Genomic DNA, 22,024 nt, shown 5'->3' with positions numbered 1-22,024 from the left:
AACACCAAAAACGTCTGCAAAATTACTTATTTACGTTTTGTACCTGTGGCCGCGGCACGGGTTACGCTATCGCGTGCGGCGCGGTAACAAGGTACTGCACGTTTTGACACAGATAAACATCGAACGGCTATTGGTCAAAGGCTCAAAGCCCGCGATATACTACGCACCACGATGTTGTGTCCGCTAATTGTTTGGGTTAACATAATTAAAGCCGTAAGTTTAAGTATATAAATCTGAAGATAAAGTATAATCTTCAAGATGTGATTTATGCCTGCGGGTAATTTATTGAATGCTAAGTAAACACATTTCAGTCGGTCGGTAAAAACAAGTTTACATACCGACTGACAATTTAACATCTTGATGTACACCGCCACGCGCGAACTTGCAGAATTATGTTCTTTTCAGTTTAACTCGCTCTGTATACTTCACCTACTTTTTGCGAGTAACAAGTGATAATATAGGTGAGGTTATAGATACACTAGTTATCCATACTATAGTAGTATAATATATATTACAATTCATACTCTTCTTCTATCATGTGGGTTGTAAGGTGGATTACCAACCTCATCAACCCTGGTGTCAGGCTTATTATTGAGCCGTCAAAGGCCCCTGACAAAACTCATAATATAACGACTATGTACTTACATCAGTAATAGTAACCGGGACCAACGGCTTAACGTGCCTTCCGAAGCACGGATCATCTTACTTTCGGACAATCAGATGATCAGCCTGTAATGTCCTAACCGAACTAGGGACCACAAAGTGATTTTTATGATATGTTCCCACCGGGAACCGACAGAGGGATTGTGTGCTCTAACATGATGGACTAATGTTATGGGCGATAGGCTGATCCCTTATCACCATAAGGTTCATCATATCCAGCTTACAACATCGTATCAACAGTGGCTGCAAGTTGTCTTTGATTACTTGTGGCTCTGCCCACCCCATTAGGGATTACGGGCGTGAGTTTATGTATGTATGTATGTGTTCCCACCGGGATTCGAACCCGGGGCCTCCGGATCGTGAGTCCAACGCTCAACCACTAGACCACAGAGACCGTTAACCAATTAGGTGTTGTTAATGTGTTTGCTTATCTTTATGAGCCCGTGTTAATGTTAGGTAAACGAAGTTGAGTGTTTACGTACCGTTAATTGAGATGTTACGAGTAGGTACAACTTACAATGTTGTCGTTATATTGGAGTTTCAACTTTACGGTAAGTACATGCCTATATTCCAATGGAGGTACCTACGTACCCCACAAGTCACAGCAGAAAATTTATTCAATTCATAATTCATTAATTATCATTTATTTTATTATTTTTTTATTTATTCATTTATTTTATTTAGGTACATAATTTAAATTACTTCCCCAAAAACACGATAGATGGCGTGGTTAAGTTTTTTCTTAGTTTATACTTGTAATTTCTTGGATAACAGACATGCATCTTTTATCTTCATGACCCTTTTTATTACACCAAGGTACAAATACAACTTCCACCCATTATTATTCTAATCGAAATAAATAGAAGCAATAGCATTCTATAGGTTATGTGATCCCAATGCCAAGCAACTATTAGTTTTATAATGTTTCTGCCATTACATTACAGTTTTGAATAAATATGTAAGTAGCCCAGCAATGGGGCGGAATGCAAGAGGGAAACCACTGCCCTATTTTTCCCTAAAAAGTAGCATGGACAATGCTGCACCGACAAGAACGTGGCTCTTAAATTGATGATGATGACCCCAGCAATGTAATAAACTTAAAACACCTACAAAAACATCAATTTTATAATTATGACAACTGTTACTAATGGTTCATAATTTCACCATTGTTTACAAATAATTCGCTGGACTCAGTGTGTCAAACCAGACCAGACAAGCGCTAGGGGATTATGATGTAAGTGCATCTATGAGTCTTTAAAACGTACCTCTTGTACGAACACCTCGTCGCGGCTGGAGAGTGTATCTACGAGGTATCTGTCGGTGCAGGGTCGGTTGTACATGTAGAAGAAGTGACGGTCCGCAGCCACATCCAGTGGATCCCGCCCTTTGAACACTGTCGGCCGGAAAGGATTCACCTCCTCCATACCAGTTGCTGTACATGACTTGTTAAAGTACATGTGCCCCTCCGCGCAGCACTTCCACAGGCAAGTCCTCCCGATGCAAGGGCATCCAAGCCGCACCTCCCGGCCCTCTTCCTCCACGGTATACCAGGCACTACTGGGGTATTCAATCCCATTATGAATCACTGTGCCGTTCTCAAAAAGCTCACCTGTTGATATGTCCAAACTTTCCACAGTGGAACATGGTGCACAACTCACTGAACTCGCTGTCACTAGCAAAACTAACACCGGCACCTTTAACTTCATTTTAAATAATTCAATTTTTTCAACTTAAAAAACCTGTAAATGGTGTATTTTCAACACAAAAATTAAATTAAAAGTACACAAACCGTCTTGTGATTGATTTATAACTAAAATTAACGTGAAATCAGTCCTCGATTCGTAAGCGTTTATCGCGGATGAAGTGTCTTATCAGAACACTCGTGAGGTGAATTTATGTATCATACTTTATTTTGATAAGAGATAAGGTTTACTCGAGGTGCGAGCTCCGTAAGACGTGTGTCGGGCGCGGTGTTGTTACCCCGACTGGGCGAAACGGGCTAGCCCAACACAACATTGGTTAAAAAACACAATACAACAATCGAATTGAACGAGACTTACGGACCAAACTCATTTAACCACGATTTCTAGTGAACTGGTGAGACGACAACGACCACTGGAAATTACCTATTTATTTTATTAAATACATTACAAAATATGCTTACGAGATGCCAATTGCGTACAGCTCATAGGTATTTAAGAGTAACGTGGAAAATATATAGAGAAAACTGGCGTTTTTCAGATATACATACATACATACATACCTACATAAACTCACGCCTATTTCCCACCGGGGTAACCAGAGACTATAGAATTCCATTTGCTTCGATCCTGACACACTTCTCTTGCACTTCTTTTCTTGTTTTTCAGATATATCGAGTGCATAGTCGCGAGAAACTAATTATTTTATCAAATACCTATGATCGTGCCAGCCGGTTGTTGATAGGTAGTATGCTTTGTGTAATATCCAAGTATTACGACAATACACAACCCGGACACAGCATGTAAAATCTCAACCCTGGCTGGGAAAGGACGATGAGCCAAAACGTCAATCCCTCCATCAACAGATTCCAGACATAAAATATCTAATTCGTCTTAGTGAGTTGATATGTTTGTTATATGGCGACTTTCTCTAAAAATGCTGGGTATAGCCGGAATTCGGATTTTTAAGTACAATTTTGGGTACCTATCGCCTAGTACAACATTGTTTCAACCAATTTCGATTTTTCGTCAAACTTTTTTTTATTTTATTTTTAAACCCCATGGAATTTGAAGTTAGAACTAATTGGTTATCTTTTACAGATACAAATGAAATACAATAAATTAGGTACCTGTTGGAAGGGGGGTCGGGTCTCATACAGTTACAGTCATGGTCCTTTGAGCTAAGATAAAATCAAGCTGGCCTAAAGCTAGTGCGTCATTATAGGTACCTATGTTAAGTAGTTATAAGAAGTGTCTGTCATTTCTCTTTTCGAGGACTTGTGGCTCTGCCCACCCTATTAGAGATTAGGTAATAATAATATGCTATATGCAAATTTGATTGCCAACAAACGTATCTTCACGGGAATGTCGTATTAACAAATACGTTGTAATAAAAATAAGTAATTTAACAAGGTAACATTTTTAAATCTGACAGGGGGATTACTACTTTCTTAGGTATTATTGTGGTAGAAATGATAACACCGTAGAGTAAGTAGGTAAGTTAGTACCTACCTACTCTCTAGCTACACTTCTACTAATAACTAATTATAACAACAGGGACGATTTTGAGCTGAACACCTGTCACCATAGTGCTCATCATTTCATCTACGGACTTCGTATCAAAAGTAGGTGTATGTATCAAGTAGGTATAGATGTAAAACAACCGATTTAAAATGTTTTAAGCAAAATGTTGCCGTTTTAAACCCCAAACAAATCGTTTTAAAACTATTCACAACTCGCTTACAACAATAAAAGAACTGTGTTTTAAACTTCATTATGGGCAATTTTTGGTCACCTGACGTCATGTTTCGTTTTACTTAATTAGTTTATAGAATATCAATAGAAAGTACCTACCCACGACGGACCAACTAGAACTAAACACGCTAAGTATATTTATTAATCAATAACAGTATAATATTATAACAAATTCAAAACTCTTTACACAGTTTATAGGTACTCCGTTATAAGTATCCGTACCTCGGTAAAATCAAGAAAATGTAGTTATAAGTGGAGTACATTAAGAAAAACATAGTCATCAACAGCTGCCGTTTTAAACCGAAAAAAATGGTTGATTTCGGTTTTAAACGGCTTTTTTGATTTTAAACGGATTGGTTTTAATGGTTTTTAAACTGCTTGTCTCTTAATTGCTTGTGACTCTGCTTACCCCTTTACTGATAACGGGCGTGAGTTTATGCATCATATCATGCATCTCCATCACTCACGTTGGAGTCTCCAATAACACAAACGGTCACTGCACTTGAAATAGCTTAGCTCAGACCAGAACGAGCGCGCCGCAATATACGCCAATATTGTACGTACGCTGGAAATAGATTTTCGACAACATGCAATATTAACAGAATCGGCATCCACGCGTTCCATTTGCAAGAAATGTTAACTGTATGTTGTTTATGGTTATGATGAGTCTATACTATATAGTAACATTTATTTTACGTTGATTTTACGTCTATGACGGACTTCCTGGCTACGTTCTCTAAAACAAATATACGTATAGATGGCGCTGTTCAGCTTTAAGGTGATAATTATCTATTTTGTCATTGCTCGGGGTAAAAATATAATGTACTTAATGGCAGAGGAATTGATATTTGGATCAAATACGTATAGAATTATGTTGCTACCTATAATTGCTTCACTTTATTTTTATCAGAATAATAATGAGTGGAAGATATGGTAGATTTTTCTAAACTTTGTCGGCAATAATTTTGTCTATGGTGTGATCGTGGTTTTAACGGGTTTTACCGTGGTATTTCCACGGTATAGACCCTACAAATAACGATCACAGCACAGTGATAATAAGGTCGATTTTGGTTTGAATAAAAAGTCATGATTGACGAATGTTGGATATATGTAATAGGTATCTCTCTGTAGAAAAAATATTGTTGTTGGAAGGTAAATCCCCGTAATTACTCTAGAACTCTACCATTTAAATTCACATATTTCTCGAAAATGTTATCTCTTTTACTCACTTGTTTGTTGTAATCGTCATCAGTAATATGTCTGTTTATTTATTTATGATATATCAGGAACATCATATATTGATTCTGGGCAATAATATAGGTGTACCTAATATTATTGCCCAGAATAAATATTATTGTTATGCATGTTCCAATAACAATGCAATATTAGACACGCTTTAGGTAACCCACCCGCGGCAATCAATCACTAATTATTACTTGGGTTTTCCATCCTACTTATGTTCAGGGACGGTACTGAAAAGTATCGGCGTCCGAAGGACGTAATATACGATCCCGGCGACCCGATTACAATAACCATAGAGGCGGCCAATGAGATCGCGACAACAAACACTTCACAACCCCGATACCGACCCCGCAGGCATGGTCGACGATTTCCCTCATTTAGCGCTTATTGCTATCGACCCGAAAGGGTCGATATTAATCAACCCCAGACGACGCCCTGAGCCGAGGTTCGCGCCCATCTGGGCACCCTCAGGCCTGTTGTCTAAAATTTTGTACCGAGTGAGAGCCCTCAGTGCTCTCCAGTTCTCCGGCCAAGTAGTTAATGCCATCTGCGGCAAATGTACAAAAAGTCATGTCAAAAAAAAAAAAAAAAACTATCGTTTTCTTTCGAAGGACAAAGAACAAGAACAAGTCGGGTCTTAAAAGAAAAATCAAGTGTAATCCTAAGGGGCAAAATGGGAAATATCGGCATGAAATGCGGGTACAAAATTGATAAATGTTTGGAGCAGTGTAAGGCAGTTTTACCCTCGGTACCTATGTCCATATAACAATGGCCCATCCATTTTGAAAGAACACTATTCATTTAATAGATACTGTAGTGTGTGAAACCCTTAGCATATTGAACTAAACAAGCACGTCTGAAAAAAACCTACTTTTATATAAGAAGGTTTTTATTATGTACTTATAGCTTAAAAATCGCAATCGAATGTAACTCGCCCAACACACTGTGCGATTTTCGCCTACCTAGTGACCGATCTGCAAAATCCAGTAGTAGGGTGTATAGTATACCTACTAAAAACTTATAAATAACGTAGTCTGTGGGCCGACCGACATTCGTTCGTGGCTTTCTGCTAGAAAGTGATTTGATTCGCAACAAATCTCGTGTTTGTAAAGACCTTATACCTTAGGTACGTTTAAATCCTTTATATTATGAAATTATTATATTTACTTAAATAAGTTAATCCAGCTCAAAATAGTATTGAGATCTTTTTCTATTGTTGTAATACCTATACGTATTTAATATGGCGTCGCCGCGTCGCTTCACGGCTCAGCCAGACGAGCCAGAGTTCAAAATACTTAGTAGGTACTATTATTTCACGACTTATTTGTGTTTTTTAATTTTTTTGTATGGGAGCCAAGAGATTTTTAAACTTTATTACTAGTTCTTAAGATTTCAGCAAGAAAAAAAACTCTGATTCATATAGTGCAAAATTTAAGCTAAATCACTATACTCTCGAACTTCGGAAACCTTCGGAATATCGTCATTTTCAGTATAAAAACTTTTTTTTACATGTATGCTCGTAAAATAGTTAATGGTGCTAATTCCTGTAAATACCATCTAATTTTATTTTAAGTTATATCTGTCATTTTCTTATCCGCCGAAAAGGAAAGGGACGGGTAATCGACAAGCATAAAATTTATGGAACACACGTCAATTTTAAGCACAAATCTAAACCAACCGTCTAAAAATTTTACATCCGTCAATAACCCGACACAGTTAAGTAGACAGCACGTCAAACGGATTGCATACCAGCGACGTACCTTTTGATTCGCCCGGGTTATTCATTCATTCACTCATTCTTCCTAAAATCAAGAGCTGTGAATCATCCGTCCCTTTCCTTTTCGACGGATATGAAAATGACGGATATAACTTTAAATAAAATTAGGCGGTGTCTGCAGGAATCGGGGCCAATAACTGGTTATACCTGGTAATTTGTGTGGTCATGCTATTCTGTGAGTTAGGGTTAGAGGCATGTACGTAAGGTACTGTAACATAACGTATTACACTCATGACGTTGTATTAAATTGCTATTATAAACTGTTCCAGTAAAATGGGGCTCTTCTCCGCAATCGTGGTTGGAACCTTAGGTTCGGTGGTGGTGATGACTGGAGGCTGGGGATTGGGGCTGGTGGCCCCTATGTTAGGCTTCACCAGCACCGGCGTCGCGGCCTCGTCCACGGCAGCCGCCGCCCAGTCTTATGTTGGCAATGTCGTCGCCGGCAGCGTCTTCGCTAAGATGACGTCGATGGCCATGCTTGCTCCCACACCCTAATCGGCTAAAGGTAATTTTACAATTTCAAAACTCATTTAAGCACAATCGTAATCAACCTAAATAAAGAGTTTATCTATATACCGATAGGCATGAGATATCATGGTGTGCCTGTCTGCTATACATAGGTGTCCTACCTCTACGACTTACGTCATGGAAGCCTAAGTAACCAAGAGCTGGGGGGTTAAAAAGCCACATGAAAACAATTCATTTAGAAAGCAACAATTTCGATTTGACATTTGCGCATATAGGCAGCGCAATTTGAATACCTATTATTCGTTTTATAGACGACTGAGACTTTCCAGGCTACGTTCCCGAAAAAAAATTATAGATAGCGCTGTACAGATTTAACGTGATAATTACCTATTCTCTCATTGCTGGGGTAAATACCTAATTACTTATTTAAAAATATAATCTAACGGCAGAAGTATTTTTATTATACAGAGTGTAAGTGATATCGTAAGTCCTTTTAAGGGCGGATCCTTTACCTAAGTCACGGGTGAATAGAAATCTGGGTAAACTCGTTCCACAGTCGATCTCTTCTTCTCCTCGAAGAACGAAGTCAAAAGCAAACCAATCTTAATTAAAAAAAAAAATAAGAGCGGACAAATGGGAAGGGCTGAGGAGGGTTCTCAATGTCTCAACCTTGCGTAGCCACCCTCTATTGGCGCCTGCGGGCCACCAGCACTCTCCTGAATACCATTTTATACAAAGTTCTTATACGGACTTTTGAAAAGCGTCGGGGCCGATTACATAACATAACATAAACTCCCTATATACGTCCCACTGCTGGGCACAGGCCTCCTCTCAATCAACCGGAGAGGGTATGGAGCATACTCCACCACGCTGCTCCACTGCGGGTTGGTGGAGGTGTTTTTTTACGGCTAATAGCCGGGACCAACGGCTTAACGTGCCCTCCGAAGCACGGAATCAACTTACTTTTTCGGACAATCAGGTGATTCAAGCCTGAAAAGTCCCCCTTTTCGGGCCGATTATTATTATAAAATTATTAGTAATCTTGCGTTTCGACTATATTAATCACGGGTGCGTCATCGATACTAAACTTATTATAAGTCGTAGGGGAAGGGGGCTCAAAGCGGGTCTATTCGAGTGTCATGATCACATCACTAATTTAAGAGCCACGCTCTTGTCGGTGTAGCAGTCTCCATGCTACTTTTTTAGGGAAAAATAGGGCAGTGGTTTCCCTCTTGCCTTCCCCCCGAGAGTGTTATGATAACCTTTCATAAAAGCTATTAACATAATGAAGGAATTTCCAGGCTATGTTCACTAAAAACAATATTACTTATAGATGGCGTTGTACAGCTTTAATGTGATAATTACCTATTTTCTCAGTACTCGGATATATAAAAATTCCAAAATAATAATGGCAGAATCATATATGTATAAAATAATTGTTGTATCACGTTATGTACCTATAGAATTATATTGCTACCTATATTGCTTCTCTTTATTTAGATCAGAATAATAATGGGTGAAAGATGTAAGTAGTTGTGCCTGGGTGTAATAAAAAGGGTGTAGGGGCGGGTGGATTTATACCCAAAAATAAAGATAAAAGTTGCATGTGTCTGTTATCCATGAAATAAGAAGGTTAAACGAAGGAAAATCTGAACAGCGCCATCTATTTTGTTTTTGAGGAAACTAGCGTGGAAACTCCCGCATTACTAATACATCCATCTATATCAACACTATTATTATGCTTCTCATTTGACAAATGTCAAGTACTTCAACTACCTACATACGGTTTCGGAGAGCTTTCTAGAATCTCAATGACGTCAACGATTGATAGGTCCCTATTTACCATTTACTCTTTTCTGTTTCAGGGAGTGCGGGAACCAGCAACCTACATTCTTGATTTAAAATTTGTTATTATTAATTTGTACCTTTCGGCCTTAATTTGATAAAATAAAATGGAATGTAATATAAATTACTTACTGTTTTTATTATTTGCAACTTTGCTGACACTTGTACCATTATTTTTACTATCATTAATTTACATTACATTAATTAATAACATCACGTAACACAGTATAAGTAGGTAGGCAAGGAACTAACGCAAAACAGCACACAAGTAGGGAGGTACATTTCATATTGAAGTTAGATTTCTTATTCCTACTTTGAACAAAAAATATTCCAAATTTTTATTAAATATGTATAGTACCAGTAGCGCCATCTGTCACATGCCAAAAAAGTTTGAAACCCTTCAAACAGTTTTGTAACTGCAATTCAAACTGTCTTGCAACGTTTGTTTGACAAACATACTACCTAATAAAAATGCAGCAGAAACAGACTGAGGCAGGTTGTTTTAGTAATTCACAGTCCTCTTTTATGTAAGTCGTAGTAAAAGCCTTTGAGGTCCATGAGTTGCGAGTGTGTGCCTCGTTCGACGATGAGGCCGCGTTGGAAGACGCAGATCTCATCTGCGTCGCGCACGGTGCTCAAGCGATGTGCGACCATCAGACACGTGCGGCCTTCCTTGGCACGGTCTAATGCTGCTTGCACCACCTGCCAAGTCACAAGACAAATAACACAACATAAGCTCACGACACGACAATAGTCAGAGATACATCCAGCGCAAGATGAACTAAGTACCCACGCCTCACTGAGCTTGCAGCTAGGCCAACGTGATAGGTGTGCCGCATCGCCGTCTATAATGGTCGAACCAAGTGTGTTTTATTTTATTTATTCATGGAACTCCAACACAGTACATTTATATTAAAAAAAAACTTTTTTGCGTGTACAATTTCAAAATGCACGGCAATTATAGGAGTTCACCTCATTTACGATTCATTTAATTTGTGTTTGTGAAAAACTGCACTTAAATTAATAACTCATTGGTGCAAGTGAACTCAGACCGGTCGGAAAACCTTTTATCGATATAATTGATTTCCGAAAGTTCTATTCGTCGATATCATGGTTAGGACATTAAAGGCTGATGATCCGATTGTCCAAGATGATCCGTGCTTCGGAAGGCACGTTAAGCCGTTGGTCCTGGTTACTACTTTCTGATGTAAGTACCTACGTAGTAGGCGGCTCAATAATAACTTTTACATCAGGGTTGCTAAGATTGGTCTTCCACCTCACAACCCACACTTTTACCACATGGTCATTATCGGAGCTGACGCTGCATCCTATGAATATGGCATTTTTGACAGTTGTTAGAAATTAAAAATGTATGGAGTTAACAACAGCTTCCTGCTGTCAATGACATCCAAGGGCCACGAGATCCTAGTGTACCTACCTATACATATATATTACCTTCTCGCTCTCCGTGTCAAGAGCGCTGGTGGCCTCATCCAGGAGGAGTATCTTCGGACGTCGCACCAACGCTCTGGCTATGGCCACCCTCTGCTTCTGTCCTCCTGACAACTGGACTCCTTTCGAACCTATGGTCGTATCGTAACCCTGCAATGTTTCATAATACAGTTCAAAAACAATCCTCAACCAAATTTAAAAAAATAGATGGCGCTGTACAGAGTTGTCTTCGTTTAACCTTCTAATTTCGTGGATAACGGAAGACATGCATCTTTTATCTTTGTTTTTGGGTATAAATGAGGCGAGGACCCTTTTTATTACACCCAGGCACAAGACATTTTCCATCCATTATTATTGTGATCATGATAAAGACAAGCTTATACCATATGTGGTCCAAATATCAAGCAACAAAGATAATTATCACGTTAAATCTGTAAAACGCCATCTATATTATGTTTGGGGAACATAACCTGGAAACGTCCTCATTATTAAGCTAATTTTGAAGAAGACCAAAAGAAACTTTTTCACGATTCGAAATCAAACTTGAGACTCTTCAGAGTTCGGAGTACATCATAAATAAACCTCCTGGTGCAGTCGGTAAACAATTAATGCATGGTGATGATCCAGCTGCTTGGTTGAACATTCACTTTTATTGACTGAAATCTTCTGATGTCTACGGTTGGGATGCTAGACTGGCCATAACATATAGAACGGCAACTCTCAAACTCTTCGATCTTTATGTTCAATCGTATGGCGTCAGACGTCAAACACCCAGACGCGCATGTACGATAACGACAATGTGTAGTGTCTGTGTAAAACGAGCCTTTTTTATGAATGAATCCGGATGTGACCTGAGGTAGCGCTTCGATGAATTTGTGTATGTTCGCCTGTGTGGCAACTTCAATGATCTCGTCGTCTGTGGGTGCGCGGGAGTTGTCCCCATACGCGATGTTCTCTCGAATGGTCCGATTGAAGAGCACCGGCTCCTGCGACACCAGCCCAAGGTTGCCGCGGACATCGTTCACTAGCAGCTGCTGTAGGGGTATCTCGTCCATAGTCTGTTGACAAGTGTGTACTGCATATGACCGACGTCATCAACCCAGATGTCAAGGTTATTATTGAGCCGCCAAAAAGTCATTCTCACGAACGAGCCTTTTGCAGGCTTCAAGGGCCGTTTGGCGAGCTTTAAAGTCTCATTATAAAATTTAATCTTCGATTAAAAAACTCAATATAAACCGTTTTTGTTATAGGTATCTATTTGCACATTTTACCGGCAATATTTATGATTATAAAAGCACTTACAATAACGCCAGCTTCCGCATCGTAGAACCGCTGGAGCAAACAAACAGTTGTGCTTTTACCGCATCCACTCTCCCCGACCAGAGCAACTGTCTTACCAGCTGGTATCTGTAGAACATAATGAGGATAAAACCTGTTTATTTCTCCCATCAGGTGTCGCTACTTTGAGTGTTCTTAAATTTTGAAAGTTCCCCATACCATTTGAGTAAACAAGCATTGTTTTGGTTATATTTTTACACTATAACCCTTTGCGCAGCGTTTAACTGCAAAATCAAAAGAACTGCATCTGAAAATCTGCATTTATCCAACTGAAGGCTTTTGTTTTTTCGTAACTCATCCTTCAGACGAAATACACTCCAATATTTCGTAACAATTAAGTACGAATTAAATAAAAATACATAAACAAGTACATTCCATCCAACTACTGTAACAACACACACATTATTAAAAACAAAACATAAAAAAGGGATAAAAAGCTATAAATAAAAAATGTCCTCCAGCTCACCACATCGAGGCAAAGTCCCCAGAATACTGGCCACGTTGCCCCTCTGCACCGCCAAACTGAGGCGAGCTGAAATTGTCTTTAAAAACTGTCGTGCTTCTGGACCCCATGGGCCCAATGTTTCTACAGCAAACGAATACGCATTCCGAATTTTAGCTGGACAGTATGGATAACTGTCAAAATGTAGGAACACTCAACACCTACTACCGTCTAAATTTGTGCCGCTTCTAGTTTTTACCCTCATTCAGTGCAAAATGTGTTTTGATTTTAGACTTATTGAAGATTTGCCCCATGGCATTAGATTTCAGCCGGTACAAAATTTAAACCAACAGGCCTGAGGGTGCCCTGTTGGGCGTATCGGCACGGGGCGACGTCAGATGATTGTATTGAAAGAATTAATCGACCCTAGGTAATACCTATAAGCGCTGAATGAGGGAAATCGTCAACCACGCCGGCGTGGTCGATATCGGGGCTAATAGAATGCGATTGTGATGTATCAATTTAGTGTACCGTTACGTTTAATTAGTTTTGCTTCTTTTTCTACACACATATGCATAAACAGCCTATATACGTCCCACTGCTAGGCACAGGCCTGCCCTCAATCAATCGGAGGGGGTATGGAGCTTACTCCACCACGCTGCTCCAATGCGGGTTGGTGGAGTTTCTTCGTCTTCTTCTTCTAAATTGGCATTTAATATTTTAACTTTGACCTATAAATTGACCTTACTTAAGTAAGTTTCAGTTCCTTAATATCTTACTTTTGCAAAGAAGCGTGTTTACCTGAAGATCCAAACCACGTAGCGCCTGCACGCCTGGCCGGGTGGGATAGCTAAATTCCACTTGTTCAAATTTTGCACTACCAGAACTTCTCTGCAATAAAAGTAAATGATGATGATGTCAGGGTTATTATTGAACCGCCAAAGTTCCTGACATGACTCAGGTAACGTCTACTAATAACCGAGACCAACGGCTTAATGTGCCTTCCGAAGCACGGATCGTTTTACTTTCGCACAATCGGATGATCAACCCTCACTCATCTCTCTAGCATTATCCCGTTTTTCACAGGGTCCGCTTATCTAACCTGAAGATTTGACAGGTCCGGTTTTAACAGAAGCGACTGCCTGTCTGACCTTACAACCCGCGAAGCCAAAACCAGCCCAATACAGGTTAGGTCACATACCTCCGAAAATGCATTTCTCGGGAATGTGGGTTTCCTCTCGTTTTCCTTCAGCACGTGAAATCATTTATGATCGAAACATAAATTCGAAAACAAATTCGACAATCATTGGTTTAGACATGTGCTGGATTCGAACCTGCGACCTCAAAATGAGAGGCAAACGTTCTACCAACTAGGCTACCACGGCTTTATGCGCCTGCAAAGTCTCAACCAAACTAGGGTTCATAAAGTGATTTTTGTGATATGTACCCACCGGGATTCGAACCCGGGAGCTCCGGATAGGAATGGGACATAAAGCAAAGGAGCAAAGGCCTCTTGTCTTATTATTAGGTACAACACCTTAACTAGGGAATTAATTTTTACCTTATTTCACATTTAATCACCTATCGACCCGTTAAATATAGTTTGCTATTACCTATAAAGTGCTTGAATTTTTAAAAGTGACTAATCACCCGAAGTTCGGTTGTTGCACCTTATTAGAACAGTAATAGGTACCTAATAGCATTTGGATAACACCAGGGGGTTAAAAAGGCCATATTGAAACAATGAATTTTAAAAAGCCATAATGCTATTTGACATTAATATGTTGACATTGCGCACTTACTTTTATATGCGCAAATTTCAAATTGCAATATTTGAGAGAAACTGCAACAATATGTCCTTTTAAGACCCCCAAAAAGATGGTCGCATTGTCGCTGCTTTAGTCGGTGTTCAAACCTAGGTTGTTGATAGATATTATTGTGTAATAAGCATAACCTACAAATGGTGCAACGAACGGCATTTCGGGGTCGACGACCGTCGGTTTCGTGTTTAAAAATGCCAGGACCCTGGACGCTGCTCTGATCCCCTTCTGGAAGTCTGCAGAGTATGTGAACGCCGCTTGTAACTGCCCCGAAGCCAACTGCAGGGATTGCGTCGCTCTACGTAAGGAAGTTACTTAAATTAAGCGGTTATTAGACTGCCCAGTACATCCTGCCCGATCCGTCAATGTGATCGCTCGAGATCGTGGTTACCATGGTTACGCCCAGCAATTTGTTGTTAAACTACACGATCCCGATCGCCGAGCCTGTGACCATGACACATCAGGCAGGATGGATTGTATAGTCTAATAACCGCTTTAACATCATACATAAACATCCTACTTACTACACATGGTTAGTCTTAGATGGATGACCATTTAGTTGCTTTTATTTCGGATACCTACTTCCGTGCTTCGGAGGGCAAGAAAATCGTTAACACCAGCTATTGAGCACATATCAATAGTTGTTGATCAATAGTTGTTATGTTTTTTTGACGTGATTTAAATGTGCCTTTAGAAGTAAGTATTAACTTCTTAGCCGAGCGAGAAGCATTAACTTCTTAAATGGGGAGAGCTGAAGGCTCTCACCCGATAGAAAGAAACAACACTTACATGAGTATGTTTTCGTATCTGATGCCTTCATTGATAATGAGATGTGCACCCAGGATTAGTGCTGCGGAGTTCATAAAGTTGAACACGGATCGGGAGAGGCCTGTGACTATGCCGCGAAAGTGCGCGGCGCGCTTCGCCGGACCTATGGCTGGCCGCAACGCCGCCGTATATTCTTCTATAAACTTCTGCTCCCTCCCCAAAGACACCACCGTGCGAACGTTCGACACTGCTTCCACTGCTATCTACCAATCAGATATATTTAGATTTCTTTATTGTAAGTGGGTTGTTGTTGGTTACGCGCACTCTATTCTTACCTGTTACCTATATAGCTTGATTAGAAGGACAGCTGTCCTGTCAGAACAGTTTATTTTCCTAAATATGTCTCATACGCACCAGGCTGTACTGCTGTCATACTATACAAACTATATATAAAATATAATCTATAAAATATATCATTAGTCAGCAGCTTATGTTATGGTGTTCGGTCAATAATGAGTGCAATACCTTAGTGCTCTCCTCTACTGACGCGGCATCCTTAAAAGACTCCTGAGAGGAAGCTTTCCCCTCGTAGTGCATGACAAGGAACACAAGAGGAAAGAAGGCGAGCGCTACTAAGGCCACGCGCCACTCATGTACCATGGCCAATGTTAATGCCAGGCCAATGCACCCCACTCCTTGCAACACCGTTCCTATTCGCTGACCGGTAGCCTGAAGAAAAGAGCACAGAATAAGGAATACGTGTGGAATGGCAACTATCCGCCCATCAGCGCCTGAGCAAAGTAATTACGTATAATTAATTGGTAGTGAGTTATAAAAATAATAAGACAACATAAGACCAGCTTACCGCTCGCACGTAAGCAGCATCAGCGGACAGTCGGGCGCACAAGGCACCGGTGGAGTTGACGCGGTTGTCGTAAAACGCTATATCTTGCCTCATCAGGTGTTGGAACATCAGCGCTCGCAGGCGTTGCGCCAGACTCGCTCCCGCTACGCCGAAAGACATGTGCTGTAAAAAGTTTAACGTGAAATCTCTCTTTGGTAGTTCCAACTTACAAATCCCTAACCCGCGGGAATTTGAAAACCTGCAAATTTTGTCTATTCCAGCAAGGGCATTGCTACAGCCTTTGTAGCAGTAACAAGCAGGTATACGAAGTCCAATATTTGGTACAGAGCACGTCTAAGCCAAAGGTTTGATCTGGTCTCCATGACGTCAGGACTGCTAAGTCCTAGTGAATAGCATGATATTTGATTCGAAACGATATTCGACAATGATGCCATTCGTCTAACTGCTACAGCGGCAGACATACCTATGATGATGAAAGACTTCACATCACATCTTATTATTGTTTTTTTTTTGTTTGATGTGACATTTATAATAAAGTGTTTCTATTCTATTGTATACTTATTGTAGATTTACATGTTAACAGGCGACAGGCAGCATATCTTCCTTATTTCTATGATCTGTGGTAACCTCTCTTTGAGCAGATAATAATTAATAATACCTCTATTAAAGTAAATGTTCCTATAATAAAACCAATTGCCACAAATGTTATGCCCACTTCAATTGATTTTGCCATCACCACGTCGCTTTTGGGATTTGACAGTGCCTGTAAACAACAGTTGGTTAGGTACATACATAGAATCCATCAAAATTAAAATCAATGAGAAGCATCACTTTGTGAACTCTGGTTAGGACATTGATCTGATCATCCGATGAGTGTCCGAAAATAAGATGATCCGTGCTTCGGACGGCTTCGGAAATAAATTTGAACTATTTGCTCATGCTTGTATGGCGCGCGTTTCGCTTCCAATATATTTCTTCTAGCACCCTCTCTTTTCTCTAAATGACCGTAAGTGGCTAAGGAGTAAGGGAGAGGGCACGCGGACTGTCTCGCTCACACTTACGCTATAAGGCACCCGTTAAATGAATGAGACTTTTGTATGGAGGGTCTAGGGTGTGATTTTGTATCAAAAATGGCGCACTACCGATGACTTCGTGGAGTTCGTGGCTCTGCCCGCTTTACGAGAGCATGCGTGAGTTTGTATGTATTATAATTGATAACTTACGCCTAACAAGTCCCCAAAACAAAGGACGTATATAGGTAGAGCGAAGCCGGTAACGATGGATGTGGTACATCCGATAATCAGGATGGTCCGCTCTGGAGCATTAAGGCTGATCAGTCGCCGCAAAGACAGAGGAGGCATCTTTCGCTCGTGGTCTGCCAATGAAGTCTAGAAACCACCAGTCACAACTATATTTTATATTTGGATAATTGAGTCCCTATTTATTAATACACGTACGTAGTACTACACGTAATTTCAGTGGCACCTCTTTGAATATTTTTTAAATTCTTAAATAGACTATTTGATAGGGACAAAAATAAATTATACCTAAAATGCTAATTTAGAAATAGAAGCCAGTCTAAGATAACCAAGATTCGAATTCGTTTTATTTTCGAATTTTATCTGTGAAATTAATTATCAATGTGTAGGAAGTTAGACCGCTTTTATTGATGACGTCACAGGACAGTATTTCCAAAGAAAACTTTCGTTTTGACGTTTCGTAAAAAGTACCTCATTTGACTGGGTTATCAAGTAGCCTATTATGACTTTAAGAAAACACTATCACCTTTGTCAAAGAACTAATGTCATAAAATTACCACAGATAGCATCGAGCGACGGTCCAGAGTAATTTCTGATTCTTGAGCTGCCGCATCCACAGCTAAAAGAAAGACGTACGAATGTTATTTTTTATTCAGCCCGGGCCAAATCCTCCTGCTTGATAGTTCCTTTTCTACGTACTATCTTCATGAATTCTATTATACTACATAGACTCACCAATGTAATCATATCATACATACAGTCATTAATATCATTAGGTACTTACGTTACTTCATCGTATTTTTAAAGTCTCCGCTTAAGTACCTAATCTAAAGATTTGACAGGTCCGGTTTTTAATACAAACAACGCCAACACCTGCCATTCAATTTAACATTCCAGCCCAAAAGCAAAACCAGCCAAGTCTCTTTTTAAGTGTAGGTATACCTCCGAAACACACATTAAACATTTCCTTCACCGTACGAATACAATGAATGAAGGTATTTACTTATTATAACCTCATGATGTAAGTCATACGTTCTTTTAACAGGATTATTACGCCTTATATCGTATGTAATGTCATAAATTCATACAAACCACTAAATTCTTTCGTAGGCTGCGACGTTTCCATCGATCCTTGAAGCAATTGCATATTGTAGTACATCCCTTGAGCTTTGATCAGTTCATCGTGAGTACCTTGTTCAGCCACTTTTCCGTTGTCAAGGACATAAATGACGTCAACATTGCGTATGGTGGACAAACGATGGGCCACGATCAGTGTGGTACGACCTTTTGCTGCCTTAATAAAATAAAATGATTAGTTGAGTGCACGACCTCAGCGTTTTGATACCAAACAACTGTCATAGATTCGTGGGCAAACAGTGCACACCAAATACTTAAAGCAGTTCCCTCCCATACAGCGTAGTGCACATTCATAAGCGTCAAATTGATGATTTTTAACTAGCTTACCAACGCCGAGCGGAGCAGCGTTATGGAATCGATTGTAGGTACCCAACAATGGGGCATTTATGCTGTTTTTATGATACTAAGTACTGCTAAATCACGAAGTTTATCAACATACCATATCGAGGGCCTTTTGAACTTTAGCTTCGCAGGTGCTGTCGAGAGCACTGGTCGCTTCATCGAGCAACAGTATAATTGGATTGCGGATGAGCGCCCGCGCAATCGCTATCCTTTGTTTCTGTCCGCCCGACAACGATGTACCACGTTCACCAACCAACGTTTGATAACCCTGCCGACAACCGAAATGAATGAATATCGTCCTTTTGATATACGACATTACTGGACTTGATGAGGATGATCATCAACCCTACAATTCACACGATAGGAGATTGTAGAGTGGGACACACTCACTTCAGCGTCAGTCACTTCACTATCAACGTCGTGGTTCACGCCGCGACTTGTGCTGAGTGAGGCCCTTTTATCTCAGGACGTCCACCACCACCTTATGATCATTTCGACAAACATCCGTCTTGCTTTTTTTGTAATTGTTTAGTGGAAATTTGATGAAATATGATGTTATTGTCTTTGCCCTTTTATAATAAACTATTTCTATTCTATTCTAATTAGCAAATTCCTATTCACTCCAGCCCATTACAATGTTCGGAACTTCCGCTTTGTTCGCCGTGCCCTGTCGTAAGCGTGGCGATGAAGCCTTTTGTAAGCTACTTGGCTAGGCCCTTTAGATACAATGGAAACAGTTTGTAAAATATTCTATACAAGTATACAGTGTGACGATGAACGTCAGAAATGGATGTTTGCTGCATTAATAGTTGATACCCACGTTTTTAGAACGTTGAGAGGTCAACGTAGTAGCCAGATCATACAAGATGTATGGAAGGAGATACAACGGCAGATTGTTTACTTGCTACCAACAAAGGAAATATTGTATAAAATACCTTGGGCAGTTTGGTGATGAAGTGATGAGCGTTGGCCTGTCGGGCGGCGGCCTCGATGTCTGCGTCGGAGGCGTCCTCGCGGCCGTAGCGGATGTTCTCACGCACCGTCGTGTTGAACAGCACCGGCTCCTGCCCCACCAGGCCCACCTGCGCGCGCAGCCACCGCACTGACACGTCACGCACGTCCACATTATCCAACAGCACCTTTATTTATTATTATTTCCATCCATATTTCTTCTCGTCATCCACTAACGATGCATAGGCACAATGGCGTTATAGATATAAAAAATCATACCGACAAAATAAAAACCGGTTCCTTATTTTGGCGACATGATTTTTTTTCTTAACAAGATTTGGAGTGCTTTATATGCCACGTCAGGGGTTTTGGCGGCTCAATAGTAACCGTGACACCAGGGTTGCTGAGATTGATCGTTGGTCATCCACCTGAATATCAGACAAGTCCGGTTTTTTATAGAAGCGACCGCCTGTCTGGTCTTCCAATACACAAAGGGAAAACCCAATACATGTTAGATCACATACCTCCAACACGCATTTCTCGGGTTGGGGGTGTTTCAATGTGGGTTTCCTCACGATGCGATGATCCACCTAAACCACCTAATCGCTCTAAGTGTATGTTTTGTGTGGGGTAAACGTACGTTGCCGCTGCTGACGTCATAGTGTCGCAGGATCAGGCGTATGGCGGTTGACTTGCCGCAGCCGGAGCGTCCGACCAGCGCGACTGACTGGCCGCGTCTCACGCTGAAGCTGAGCCCTTGTAGCACCTGAAGTACCAACAAATACCACTCGCTAATGTTTCTCAAGGCCACAGTGTTAATTATAGAGAGATTCCGCGAGAGCACTACCGGTGCAAACGAAATATGCACAAAACGATCAAAATATACAGGATGCTAGTCACATTGTAACGAAAACTTTGATGGGAAGGGATTAAAACCATGTTACTGAGTTGATATCAATAAAAAAACATGAAATTTGCGACGGAAAATTCCATTTGATATTTACTCAGAATCATCCCCCTCAGTATTCATTACGATGCAGCGATGTCACTAACATGCTGTATAAGGCAACGATAGTTAAACATTCCACATCATTCATTGCTTCTGTGGTATCGCGCAACCACATGAACGATGGGTCAATCGAATGTAGCGGTCCAGCCAGAAATGTCTTGGCGCGGCCGCTTCAGACGCCGACGTGAGTTAATAGGCGACTTGCGGACTCGAGTTATTAGTGCTGCTGAGGGCATATCTCCATTGTTTCTGTTATTTGTGGGTAAAACCCACCATCGCATAGCCAATAGAATACAGATGTCAACCCGTACGAATTAAATGATCACATAAAGCCAATGACTTTTTTGACGTGACTTATTATATATTTGCCGCTAATTAACTACTTGGCCGGACAAATGGGGATCGCCGAGGGCTCTCACCCGGTAGAATATTAAAGACAACGGGCCTGAAGGTGCCCAGGTGGGCGCGAGCCTCGGCTCAGGGCGTCGTCTGAGAGGATAATAGCTAAATAAGGCAAATCGTCGACCACGCCGCGCATGCGAGATCGTTATCGGGGTTCTCAAGAGTTTGTTGTCGCGAGCTGATTGGCCGCCTCTATAGCAGCACCAATGACTGTACGTAGTAGTACAAGACGGAACCAAGAGCCAGGGAACACACACACAGGGACACAGGGAGCGAGGGATTTGGGATTCATACAAACTTCCACTTCCTCGGAGCTTAAAGCTTTACTACAATAGATAGGTACTAACAGGAGCTCCTGGTCTCGACATGTAGCGGAAGACGACATTTTTGAACTCAATGTTCCCCTCTATGTGTTCAGGTTTGAGCCCCCGGTCGAGCAAGGGGTCGATACTGGGCTGGTTGTCGAGAACGCTGAAGATATTGGCCCCCGCCCCCCGCGCCGTGCCGAATGTTCCAACCAGCGTGCCCAGCATGCCTAAGCTCGTGAGACCGCTCATCACCATGAAAAATACCTGAAATAGTGTTAAAACATAACATAACATAGCGTCACGCCTGTATCCCCGAAGGGGTAGGCTGAGTTGTACAGTCATGAGCAATACAATGTACCCACTTTAGGACTCTGTCGCACTAACATACCTATTTGACATTTAGTGAGACTTACAGTTCAATTTGTCAAAAAAGTTAATGTGACATGGTACCAAAGTGTATACATATTAATGCTCGTGACCG

At 40.8% G+C, this 22,024-nt stretch overlaps 2 protein-coding genes across 3 annotated transcripts in view; both read right to left on the bottom strand.

The window, feature by feature from the left end:
* Positions 1 to 2,658, bottom strand: part of LOC126371836 (G-protein coupled receptor Mth2-like) — a 63,472-nt gene extending 60,814 nt beyond the window's left edge. For both annotated transcript variants that reach the window (XR_007567087.1, XM_050017216.1), the window contains exon 1: positions 1,929 to 2,658. Coding sequence is in view for 1 of the 2 variants with exons in the window: in XM_050017216.1 (XP_049873173.1) it covers positions 1,929 to 2,369 (441 nt within the window). In the remaining variant the exon portion in view is untranslated. The remainder of the gene's footprint in view (positions 1 to 1,928) is intronic.
* Positions 2,659 to 9,570: 6,912 nt separating this feature from the next.
* Positions 9,571 to 21,931, bottom strand: LOC126371797 (ATP-dependent translocase ABCB1-like). Its single transcript, XM_050017154.1, has 17 exons — positions 21,583 to 21,931; positions 20,465 to 20,590; positions 19,809 to 20,012; positions 18,971 to 19,141; positions 18,487 to 18,688; positions 17,952 to 18,013; positions 17,359 to 17,523; positions 16,794 to 16,898; positions 16,136 to 16,297; positions 15,796 to 15,999; positions 15,292 to 15,533; positions 14,641 to 14,800; positions 13,484 to 13,573; positions 12,205 to 12,309; positions 11,754 to 11,960; positions 10,906 to 11,052; positions 9,571 to 10,152 (listed from the first exon to the last, which is right to left on the bottom strand). The coding sequence occupies exons 1-17, from the start codon at positions 21,883 to 21,885 to the stop codon at positions 9,961 to 9,963; spliced, it is 2,847 nt and encodes a 948-aa protein (XP_049873111.1). The 5' UTR covers positions 21,886 to 21,931; the 3' UTR covers positions 9,571 to 9,960.
* Between the last annotated feature and the right edge of the window lie 93 nt (positions 21,932 to 22,024).

Source organism: Pectinophora gossypiella, chromosome 13 (genome assembly GCF_024362695.1).
Source record: "Pectinophora gossypiella chromosome 13, ilPecGoss1.1, whole genome shotgun sequence".
Taxonomy (NCBI): domain Eukaryota; kingdom Metazoa; phylum Arthropoda; class Insecta; order Lepidoptera; family Gelechiidae; genus Pectinophora; species Pectinophora gossypiella.
The sequence above is the reverse complement of the archived record's forward strand: the minus strand, read 5'-3'. Positions and strand labels throughout refer to the sequence as shown.

Excerpts from the sequence above, each read along its gene's own strand:
- LOC126371797 (XM_050017154.1), bottom strand. The coding sequence starts at position 21,885 with ATGACTGTACAACTCAGCCTACCCCTTCGGGGATACAGGCGTGACGCT. Across the intron at positions 20,013-20,464 it reads ATGACGTCAGCAGCGGCAAC|GTGCTGTTGGATAATGTGGA; the intron begins GTACGTTTACCC and ends TAATAAATAAAG. Across the intron at positions 11,961-12,204 it reads ATGCGGAAGCTGGCGTTATT|ACTATGGACGAGATACCCCT; the intron begins GTAAGTGCTTTT and ends ACTTGTCAACAG.